Source organism: Pan paniscus, chromosome 23 (genome assembly GCF_029289425.2).
Source record: "Pan paniscus chromosome 23, NHGRI_mPanPan1-v2.0_pri, whole genome shotgun sequence".
NCBI lineage: Eukaryota > Metazoa > Chordata > Mammalia > Primates > Hominidae > Pan > Pan paniscus.
The window spans coordinates 60639342-60650509 of NC_085927.1; the positions used below are offsets into that span (position 1 = coordinate 60639342).

At 59.1% G+C, this 11168-nt stretch overlaps 1 protein-coding gene across 5 annotated transcripts in view; it reads left to right on the forward strand.

The window, feature by feature from the left end:
• Positions 1 to 9922, forward strand: part of SHANK3 (SH3 and multiple ankyrin repeat domains 3) — a 58900-nt gene extending 48978 nt beyond the window's left edge. For 2 of the 5 annotated variants that reach the window (XM_055105969.2, XM_055105967.3), the window contains one exon: positions 7426 to 9922. In XM_055105969.2, coding sequence (XP_054961944.2) covers positions 7426 to 8017 — 592 coding nt within the window. In that variant the 3' untranslated portion in view covers positions 8018 to 9922. Of the gene's footprint in view, positions 1 to 2834; positions 6055 to 7425 lie in introns of those variants that run through there. The other 3 variants (XM_055105968.2, XM_055105971.2, XM_055105970.2) reach the window with 3 other exon arrangements.
• The last annotated feature ends 1246 nt before the right edge of the window (positions 9923 to 11168 follow it).

An 11168-nucleotide genomic window follows, 5' to 3' on the forward strand; every position in this document is an offset into this window, starting at 1 on the left:
AGGCTGTCACAGCTGCCAGAGCCCTGGGCTGATCCCATAGGTCTTTCCTTGAGGACCCGACTCCCAAGGCTCCTTCCAAAGAGGAGCCCTTCAGGCCCGTGGGCTGCATGGATGCTGGCGGCAGAGCTGGTCATCCCCCACCCACCCCCTTGTCTGCCTTTTTAAAGTTGCTTTTGCCTTCTGTGCCCCTAGGCCTCCCCTCTCCTCTTTGGGTCTGGGGGGGTGGTATGTGGATGCCACCTCTTGACTCCTCCTTCTTGCTGCCTGGAAGACCAATCTAGTGGGCCCCGTACTGTCAGCCTTGGAGGACAGAGTTCACAGCGTAGCAACGTGTTCAGAACTTAAGGACTTTGCAGGTCTTACAAAGGCCTGGCCATTCTACCTTCTTTAGTTCAGGATTCAAAAGACAGGTAGGAGCTTGGGAAGCTCATGAGGCCTCTCCTAAGGTCCCGGGATGCTGCCTCCAGCTCCTGTCATCCTGGGGAATTGCTCTGGGGTCCTCTCCCCTTTTAGCCTTTTCCAACTCTCAGCCAAACTGGAAAGCCCTATTCCCAGCAGTGCAGTGTTGAAGGTGCCCGTAGAATGGGTGTTATAATCAGAGTGAGCAGCCTGGTCCTAGGGCTCTGTACAGGACCAGACCCCTGAGGCTGGGGTCTCCTGACCCACACCTGACCAGCCCCCATCTTCCCTCTCTGCTTCTCCCTCCGCTCCTCTCTGCCTCTTGGTCTTGATGAAAATCAAAGCCATTTAAAAAAGTGCATAGCACAGTGCCTGGCCTGGTTCGGGCCCTCAATAAACATTTCTTAAATGGATGAAAGAACAAAGCAAAATGCAAATGCTGTGTTTTGTGATTTGAGATCTAGGGAGGTGGCTTAGGACAAAAACCCACAGAAGGACTTACTCAGCGTTCAGACTCATCAGATGTGGATCCCCCATGGTCGGGCTCAGGTGGGCCCAGGTCTCGTCATTGGCTCTGTCCTCTCCTGTGAGGCAGCTGCAGCAGTTGCAGGGCAGGGTCAGGGGATTCCTCAGCCGGAACCTCTGGCACTTCCCCTTCTCTGAGTTCATCCTCCACAGTGCTCTTTAGCATTCTGTCTTGATCAGGGTACGGTTCTCTTAGCCCTTGGCTCTGGCTTTCACCAGGACCCTGTTTGTTTTTCTTTCTCAGATGTGGGATGGGGAAGGACAAGACCAGCAGCCCTGACCCTTACGTGATGTCTGTTCTTTTACTCAGTAGTTCCTGCAAAATTCTGATCTCTGATTGGGTTCATGTGGGTCCTCTGCTTTTCCCTGACTGATCACTGGGGTCTGGGGACATAGGGCTGTCATCGGCCAAGCTTGAGTCCTCTGTTCTCCCAGGAGCCAGGGGGATGGGTCCGCCCACCTAGCAAGCAGGTGCTGAGAGTGAGGGGAGGGCGCTCTCCAGATGGAAGTCCAGTGCTGTCCCTTGAGTAAGTAGATGCTGGACAGCCTGTAGCAACCAATGTTCTGTGACACGGCCCCCACTGGCATCAGCAACTCACTTCCTTGCCGGTCATTGGCTTGGAGCCATCAGAGGGCCCTGATGTCGGTGCTCAGGAGGTCACAGCTTAGTGCTGTATCCCTCCCCTGTGAAGTGTATTTCAGCGAGCCAACTGCACAGGCTATCGCGAGGCTGCACACGGCATCACCTGTGAAGCACCCGGTAGGCCCAGGGCTGGGGCCTGTGGACCCCTCACTGGTGTGGGCTGCCATTGTCTTTGCTGTCACTGACGACACCTAGGTGAGGTCTTAGAGTCCTTTGTGGGAAAACAAGCCTGTTGGATGCAGCACTGGAGACGGTCCTGCCGTATCAGTTTGTCTTCACACCGTTCTGTTAGACGGACCCTAACAGAATCCTCATGTTCCAGACAATGAAACTGAGGTACCAGAGAGTTTCCTTGCCGACAGAAAACGGTGGTCTGCCTGACCACGAGCCCTGCTCTCTGGCTGCCGTAATCGAGGGCCGCTGTTGTTAAGCCCCTTCTGATGACACACAATGGGCTTTTGCGCAGTAACGCCCCTCCACAGAAGTGGCAGGTGTGTGCATGGCACAGACTCACCCCCTCTGTTTACTGGTCATGTTTGTCATAAGTAGCACCTGGTGCCACCTGAGTGGCCTACCCGGGCCTGCTTTTCCTTCTCAGTTTGCCTCTGTGTTACCTTCTGTTCCAGCTCACTCTTCCTTTCACCCTCTTGCGCTCCTTCTCGCCCTCAGACCTGGGCTGAACTACAGCCATCTGGAGGGGCCCCTGCCCACCCTGGGCCCTTAACTTCCAGTGCTTCTGGCTGCAGGCAGCGGAGCGGAGCACAGGACACTTGGTGATGTCTGAGTCCAGTCCTGTTTGAGATCTGGTCCTTTGTGTGCCCACCGTGGCTGTTGTCAGCTCTTGTCCTGCAGCCCCTAATGGCTGGAGTCCGGTACTCACTGCTCACTTAGGGATAAAACTGCTGGTGGAACTGTCTAAAGTGTGGGAGGTTCTGACATCCAGGTATGGCTGCTTCCTTCCCAGGGCCAGTCCTGGCAGAGGCGCTAGGTCACCCTCAGGGCCATACCCTGAGCTGTGTCTCCAGCCCCTTGTGTTCCACAGTGTTTGTCTCCCAGGCCCATCCTTCTCCTCCCTGACTGACACCATGAGGAAGGGAATGCCTACCCACCTTCTCCAGAGATGGCTCATTCCTGATGTGCTTTAGCCACAAGGTGTTCTGTGGCCTGAGAGCTTTCTGGACGAGTTAAGCTGTCTTGTATGTCATGGAACCAAAGCTCGGTAACCTGTGGAAAAATGATGAGCTCTGGGGCCACCTTTGATTTTCAGGGGAACCTGGAGGATGTGGCACTCTCATGCTGCCTCTGGAAGGTCCAGGACCTTCGGCCTTTTGAATCCTCGATCCCAGATTGTCCACCTGCTCTGTGCTCCCAGCTCCAAGTCTAGCTCTGCCGGACAGACCATCTGCCCAGAGCCCCTCCTCGGTCTCTGGGCCCCACACCTGACTCTGAGGCTGCATTTGGGCATGATTCAGACCTGACTCCGAGCCCCACAACTGGCCACAGGCACCCCGTCTGTCTGAGGCTCTCACTTGTCTCTGAGACCCTGGCTTCACACCTGGCTCTAAACTCCATTTGTCTTCCAGGCCTCGTGCTCGGATCTGAATCCCATGTGGGGTCTGAGGTCCATAGTAAGGCTCACATCTGCCTTGGCACTTAGCTTTACATGGGACTCTCACATCTGGTTTTGTAGGTAAAGTTCATGGCAAAGTAGCTTTGGAAACACAAAAAGAGGTTCTTTGCTGCAGTACTTCTGGTGCCTTTGACAAGCTTGGGTGGAGGAGGGCACTGTGTGCCATGGTCTCCAGACCTGTTAGAGTCAGTTCCTAGATCTCCCAGGAGACCCACGTTCCTCAAAATGGTCAAGAAGCCCTGCCCTGGTGGCCTGCTGCAGACCCTGCCTGCTAATATATTTGTCAGGGCTCTGGACAAAGCACTCTGTGCTTGGTGGATCACACTGGTAAGCAGGGCCAAGGCCAGCAGGGCCTGCTCTTTTGAAACCCAGACTGTGTCACATACCTGCCAGTGGGGGCCCCTGCAGGCCACATGCAGCTGGGGCAGGTGTGTTCCCAGGATCCCTGAACCCTGTTCGGGGAGTAGGAAGGAGGTACAGAGGAGGGGTCATAGGACACTGGGGCCCATCAGAGCTGGAGCTGGGAACAGGCGGGGTGCTGAGGAGCAAGACGTGTTACCGCAGAGGATGCACTGGAAGCTTCCGAGCCCATGTCTGGTTTTGTGCTCCTCTGAGAATTAGTTCCCTTAATGAGGCCCCTAGTTTGCAAAAGGCCACAGGCCTAGACCGGCCCCACGTGAGTGCAGTGGCAGAAGGCCCAAGGCAGTATCCAGGGCCCGAGTGTGGACATTTTCCTGCCTGTTGGCCCCAGTGGGCTGACTGAGTTGGGCACGCCTGGCAGGGACATGTCATACATACTATTTTTGCATTTTGTTAGTGCATCTCGTATTCCTGGCTTTGTGCTAGGTACCAGGAGGCAAGGAGAACCGGTAAGAAGTGGGGTGAAGGGCCTGAGACCATGAACGGTCTGGATCCAGAAATGGCAAGGGGTAAAGAGAAGGTCTGGGTTGATATTAGGAGTTAGCCATTGGCTGTAGGGTAAAAAGAGGAGCTGATGGTGGCTCCCAGGCTCTGTGTGTGGCAATGACAGGGTGCCGTTCACTGAGTTGGGGATGGAGGGACATGTGTGGATACCCCAGTAGAGGTGTTGGACTCATCAGAGGCTGTCTGGGTCTCACACGTAGCATTCCTGGGCACACTGGCCATAGCAAAGGGTGTGAGTGGATAATGTTGCCCAGGAGAAACTGCAAACTAAGAGGGGAGCTCTCCGAAAATCCATCTAGGAAGGAAGAGGCCTGGGAAAGAATGTCTCGAAGGGAAACATGAACAGGTCAGCAGCGGGGTCTTGCTGACTGCCTGGGCAACTGTGGGGCAGAGGGCGGAGTGGGGAGGGTGTGGCAAGGCCAGACCTCTCTCACTGGCTGAGAGTCACTGGGAAACAGTGAGACGGTGCAGGATTCAAATGTAGGTGGAAAGACGTGGGGCCGTGGGGGCCTCAGCGTGATCTGGACTCAGCCTCTTCAGGGTGGCTGCTGGAGGTGTTCGTGGGTGATGGTGCCTGGTGAAGTATCATGTGTTAGAGGGTGGGTGGCCCAGAAGCTCTTTGGGAGGCTGGCAGGTGCTGTGATGTGGCTATTTGGCGGCCAGAGCCTGGCCAGGGAGGTGGCCAGACGGCTGAGAGTGACAGTGGGTGTGCAGAGAGGCCATGGAAACATGGAAGTCAGACATGGACACTGCTCGGGTTTGTGCCCTGGGGATGGTGTGGGCAGTACCCTCTTCCCCGAGAGAAAGAGGAGAAGCAGACACCTGGGCCATGGGTGACCCCAGGCCCCTCCCTCCTGTGCCCTGGGGCCTTTGGCAGGCACAGCCTTCCTTGGGCATTTTCTCTTGGCCTCCTGACATCTCCAGCATGCTCTGGGAGGCGGGAGCAATGTGAATGGCTCTCCTCACATCTCTTGCCCTCGGGCCCCTGGCTCCGTGGGTGCCTCTGGAGCCAGCCTGCCCTCTGCCCAGGTCTCCAGCTCAGCCCCTGCCAGTACTACCCAGACAGGCACAACTCTGCTCTGCCCAGCTCGGACCTCCTGGAGCCCAGACCCTGCTCTGGGCTCCGGCCGAGCCTCCTGGCTGCGCTGCCCGCGCCTGCCCTGTGCCTCTGCCTTCACTGCTGTGGTCCTGCAACTCATCAGTGTGCTTCAGTCACACCTGAGACTCCAGGTACACCTGCCATCACAATTCCACTGAAAGCTAAGCCTTGGGGCAGGGGCAGGGCCAGGGTAGGTGTCCATCCTGTGATACAGGTCCCCAGGCCAGGGCCACTTTGTTGGGGCTGGTGGGTGGAGGCCAGGTGCATATTCCTGGTCCTGCTCCTCTCTGGGTGTCCACAGTCAGGTCCCTCTGAGTGATTCTCTGGGAGTCTCCTCTGGCAAGCCCCTCCAGCAGTCACCACCACCTGGGCACCCACCCCGAGGGGACCCCCCGACCCAACACCACCTGGCACCTCCCCTTGGGAGTCCCCTCAACCCTGGCTGCCTCCCCACTTTGCCCCACCGTGCAGGTGGATCCATGGAGGCCAGGTCCAGTGGGAGCAAAGACAGCTTATTCTGGTGGTTGGTGCCTGTGCTGAGGCCCACCTCAGGTGTTCTTGAAGCCCCTTTCTGTTTGGGGGCACAGTGGGGCCTCTTCAGGAAGTTCTGCTCTGGATCTGAGCAGCTGGGAGGAGGCAGTAGGGACAGAGGCTGAGGAGAGGACAGAAATGAGGTCCCATGGGAGAGACAGCTCAGATCTCCACAGAGGGCTGACCTCTCACAGGCGGGAGACAAAAGACGAAACCTGCTTTAAGGGGAGCCCCATGCGTGTGTGGGGCAGGCACTGGTGATGCTGTGTGGTGAGGACAGCACAGAGGTTGGGGTGGGGGGACTCAGCCTGGGCAGGGGCAGGGAGAGGGGGTGGGAGGGCCACTGGAGAGGGGCCCGGCCAAAGAGGATGTCAGGGGCTCAGCACCCCCAGGCGGCCAGGCACCCGCTTGTGGTTCACCTGCACTTGGAGACTCTCGCACAGGCGCCTCTCCTCCACCAGCAGCTCCAGCTTTGTCCCTCCCACAGCAGCTGGGCCCTCTGCACCTGAGTTCCTCCCTCCACACCTGGCTGCCCATTGTGTGGTTGCAGCTGTGGGTCGCGTGGGCCTGGCCGGCTAACTCTCTCTCTCATTGCTCTCTCCTGCCCATCTGCATGTGGCTGCTCTGTCGAGCTGCGCCGTGGTCCCGAGCGCCGGCTGTGTAAGTGAGCATGCCCATCCCATGCCTCTTGCCGTCCACACGCTGTGCCTGTCTGCCTGGGTCTCTGCTCTGCGTGGCTGTGAGAGGCTCTGGTGCCACTGACAGCCCCTTGAGGCTTCCCCTGACACAGTGGGGATAGGGATGGGAATGGGAGGACATGGGAGTGGGTTTTTCTCTGGAGCTATCACCCCAGGTAGGCCTCCCACCACGGCAGAGCCAAGGAGGGGCTAGAGCTCTAGGGTCCTGTCAGGTGAGGCTGGGAAGTGAGCTGCCATCGGTTCTTGTGTGTGTGCGTGCGTGCATGTGTGCGTGTTGCGTGTCTGCGTGTGTGTGCTGCTGCCACTGCAGCATGTCTGTAATGCGTTTGGGCACCGTTGCTGCTGTTGTGTGCTGTCTGTGCAGGAGGCTGCCTTTGTGTTGTGGGTGTGCACGGCCTCATACCTGCCCTGCATGTGCTGCTGCTCCATAGGGGTACGAGCCCTGCCTAGTGTCTGTCTCCTGTGTCATGGACCTGTTCAACCTCGTGCTGCTGCCAGCCTTTATCACGACTCAGCTGTCCCTGGAACCTGCCCAGGATCCCCTGGGTCTTCTCATGAGAGCAGAGCTGTGTGGGGGGTGGGCGGTGAAGGGTACTGCCCAAGTCTCACCGTCCCGAGTATCTGTGGATCCCGCCATGCCCAGAGCCGGTGTCGGAGGCTGGCAGGAGGGAGAAGCCAGCCCTTTGCCATGAGAGGCTGTCTTTTCTTTGGTTGGGCTGCACTTGGAGCCTGGATGGAGTGGAGGGGGCCACCAGTCATTCCTCATATTCCAGCCAGTCGCTGGCTCTGGTCCCAGGGGCCAAAGAAAAGGGCCAGGGTAACCGTAGGATCCCACCCTTTATTTCTTCCTCTGGCCGGGCTACTCCCGCCAGCCCCAGCCCCAGCCCGTTTCCTCCTGGACCCTGCCCGCTCCCCTCCGCCCGTCCCCCCTTGGCTGTGCGCCCCTCACCTGGCGCTGACCCCTCTCCCTCCGCAGGCTCTTCAGCAGCCTCGGTGAGCTGAGCTCCATTTCAGCGCAGCGCAGCCCCGGGGGCCCGGGCGGCGGGGCCTCGTACTCGGTGAGGCCCAGTGGCCGCTACCCCGTGGCGAGACGCGCCCCGAGCCCGGTGAAGCCCGCGTCGCTGGAGCGGGTGGAGGGGCTGGGGGCGGGCGCGGGGGGCGCAGGGCGGCCCTTCGGCCTCACGCCCCCCACCATCCTCAAGTCGTCCAGCCTCTCCATCCCGCACGAGCCCAAGGAGGTGCGCTTCGTGGTGCGCAGCGTGAGCGCGCGCAGTCGCTCCCCCTCGCCGTCGCCGCTGCCCTCGCCCGCGTCCGGCCCTGGCCCTGGCGCCCCCGGCCCACGCCGACCCTTCCAGCAGAAGCCGCTGCAGCTCTGGAGCAAGTTCGACGTGGGCGACTGGCTGGAGAGCATCCACCTAGGCGAGCACCGCGACCGCTTCGAGGACCATGAGATAGAAGGCGCGCACCTACCCGCGCTTACCAAGGACGACTTCGTGGAGCTGGGCGTCACGCGCGTGGGCCACCGCATGAACATCGAGCGCGCGCTCAGGCAGCTGGACGGCAGCTGACGCCCCACCCCCACTCCCGCCCCGGCCGTGCCCTGCCGGCAGGGCCCCCCACCCCCACCCCGGGCCGCGGGCTCGGCCTGCCCCTTACGACGGCGCCCGGGCCAGGAATGTTGCATGAATCGTCCTGTTTGCTGTTGCTCGGAGACTCGCCCTGTACATTGCTTAGTGCCCTCACCGGCCGCCCAGCCCACCCAGCACACAGTCAGGAAGGGCGTGGACCAGGGAGGCTGGGGCGGGAGGTGCCGGGGGTGGGGTGCTCTAGCGTGACCACCTCCTTCGCAGCTCCTGGTGGCCATTCTCCCAGAGGGGGAACCTAGTCCAGCATGCGAGGTCAGGACCCGCCTTGGTGACTCGGGGGGAGGGGGGAGACATTGGGATTCTCGATGGGGGCCAAGGAGCCCCCCTATTTTGCATATTTTAATCCACTCTATATTTGGAACGAGAAAAGGAACAAATATCTCTGTCCGTAATAGTTTCCTCTCCCCTCCCTTCTACTTCCACTGGTCCCACTGCAGCTGCCCAGTCTTCCATCTCCGGCCCCTCACTGCCACTGCCACCCCACAACGGGGCAGGGGACGCTCCAGCTGGTCTGGGGTTGGCCAGGGCCCTAGTGGCCCCGCCCTGGGGCCCCAGCTCGGCCCCTCCCCTCGCTGAGCTCTAGTGTGCCCCACCGACCCTTCAGGTGCTGCTCGTGGTGGGAGGGGCGGCAGGCCGCGGGTCCTGCTGTGCACCCGCGGGACCAGCCGGCCTGGGAGACCATCGGCCGGGGGTGGGGGATGAGGGCAGGGCCCTGCCGCTCCACCGCAGCCATCTTCCTCACAGGGTCTCTCCCCAAGGAGGGGGCTAGCTTGGTCCCCATGCTCTTGGGCAACTACAGCAGAGAAGCCTCCCTGCCTTGGACCCCAAAGTCTCCTGTCCTGCCCTTTATGTGTGTGGGTGAAACTGGGTGCGTCTGAGCACGTGGGAGCCATGTGTGTGCCTGATTACTGAGTGGCCACCAGGGGCCGCTCTGGACTAGCGCGGGGCCGTGGAGGCGTGCACAGTGTGCATGCATGGGGTGTGCCTGTGAGAGCACCCTGTCTCCTCTTCCAAAGAAAGTCAGAGGCCATCCTGCACCCTGGGTCCAGCTGTTTGCCCAGCCTGTCCTTCCAGAGCCTCACCCAGCCTGAGCGGGGTTCCCTGGTGAATCCCTGCTGCTTGGGGAGGCCCCAAGGGCCCCTTGGAGGCAGCGCCCCCACCTTGGGCTTCTGAGGGCATCATAGGGGGACCCCTAGAGTCAGTTCACCACAGGCCCTGGGGAGAGTCAAAGACCCCCGAGGGTGCCCAGCCCCCCACACTGTGACTCCTCACACTCAGCGATGGCCTGTGGGGTGGGGGGCCCTGGGACATTTTTAAACCTAGGGTTTGGAGTCTGGACTAAGCTCCATCCACGTCACTCACAAGTTTCTGTTTATATTTCTAGCTTTTTTTAATAAAATAAAAAAAAAAAGAAAACAGAAGTTTTCACAACCCAGGGGCCTGGCACGCCGGTCTGTGCCTGCCCGCCCCGCCCTGGCCCACCGGCCCCACTCCCTGGGCACAGAGTCACACCCACTCACCCTTCCGCCAACAGTCCAGGTCACACAGCAGCAGTCACTGTAACAGACTGCCACATACACACTCGGTCTCACACTCACCTGTGGGTTTTGGTTCCGTTCAATTTGGGTTTTTAACTTTACAGGGTCAGTTCCGCTTCACCTCCTTTTGTATGGAGTTCCATCCGGGGGTTTTCACCCCCTGCTCCAGTCCTGAGGCCTCCTGACCCTGACGTTGTGATACGCCCCACAGAGATCTATGTTTCTTATATTATTATTATTGATAATAATTATTATAATATTATTATGTAATAAATTTATAAGAAATGAAGCCATGGCTCAGTTGCCTGCTTGAGGGGATATTTGTGTCTGTCCCTCATACCAGCCACACAAACCTCCTCAGCCTGGACCACATGCACGGGTGACTCCTAGATCCCTATCTTTGACCTCCATGCCTAGGCACCTGGCATCTTCCAGCATCTTCTCCGAGTCTGCTGGAACTCAGCCCATGCCTTCTGCACCGAAGGCTTTTCTCTGTTCACCAACCCACTGAGTAGCACCTCCTAAGCTGGAGGCCACTTGTCCTCCATGACCCCTGCCAGGTTTTAAGCCTAGGGTTTAAGACTTGCTCCCGCCAGCGTCCGGTTGCTTTTAAATTCTGCTGCTCCTGTCTTGGAACCCGCTCACATCTCTTGCAACTGTCCCACCCCACGGCTGCAGACCAGATTTAGCCCTCACTCCTTCCCTGCTGATTCACTGGTTTTCTGTTTCCATTTCTGCCCTCTGCTCACAAACACCAGCCTGTCTGTAAATGCAGCTGATGGATGGACCCCGTGAGCCAGTCCAGCCCAGCCAGTGCTGCCGTGGCCCTGCCAGCATCCCCTGCTCCCTCCCCATGCACACATGCTGCTCGCCAGTCTCCCTCCACCTCCTGCAATCCCTGAGCCGCTATGACGCTTCAGGGCTCTGTCTCACACATGCCCTCCTCCTTCTGCCTGGATCACCCATCGTTTGCCTGCATCAAGCATACATAGCCTGGAGGCTGATCTCTGGATCCTGTCTTCCAGGACGTTTTCTCTGACCCACCCTCCCTGGAGTCCCAGTTAGGTGTTAGGCTGTGCATCTGCACGGCCCTGGTGCTATCTCAAATTAGAGCAAGTTGGTGCTTCTCACCTTGGGTTGTCTGCCCAGTTGGACGTGAGGTTTCCTTTTTGCTCCCACCCTGAGCACCAGAGACAAGACATTGTCCTTCAGGAGCGCACAGGCAGTCATGTGAGCAGCCGATAATGTGGCAAAAAAGACACGTCCTGGGTGGCACCTGGTGGGGGTGGCCAGCCAACAGGAGGGACAGAGACCCCTCGCTGAGTGGAAGGAGGTGGTGAGCTATGTCTTGAAGGGCAAACAGTAAGGCAAGTGGGCAAAGGCAATCAAGAGGGAGCCGTGAGAAAGTAGAGGGCACAGGACCCAGCACTGAGGCCAGGGGCTGCAGAGATGTGACATCCCCGGTGGGGAGGGTTGCTTACAGGAGGGGCAGTGGTTTCAGAGCCTGGACACACTGGGTTGAGGAGGCGTGTGAA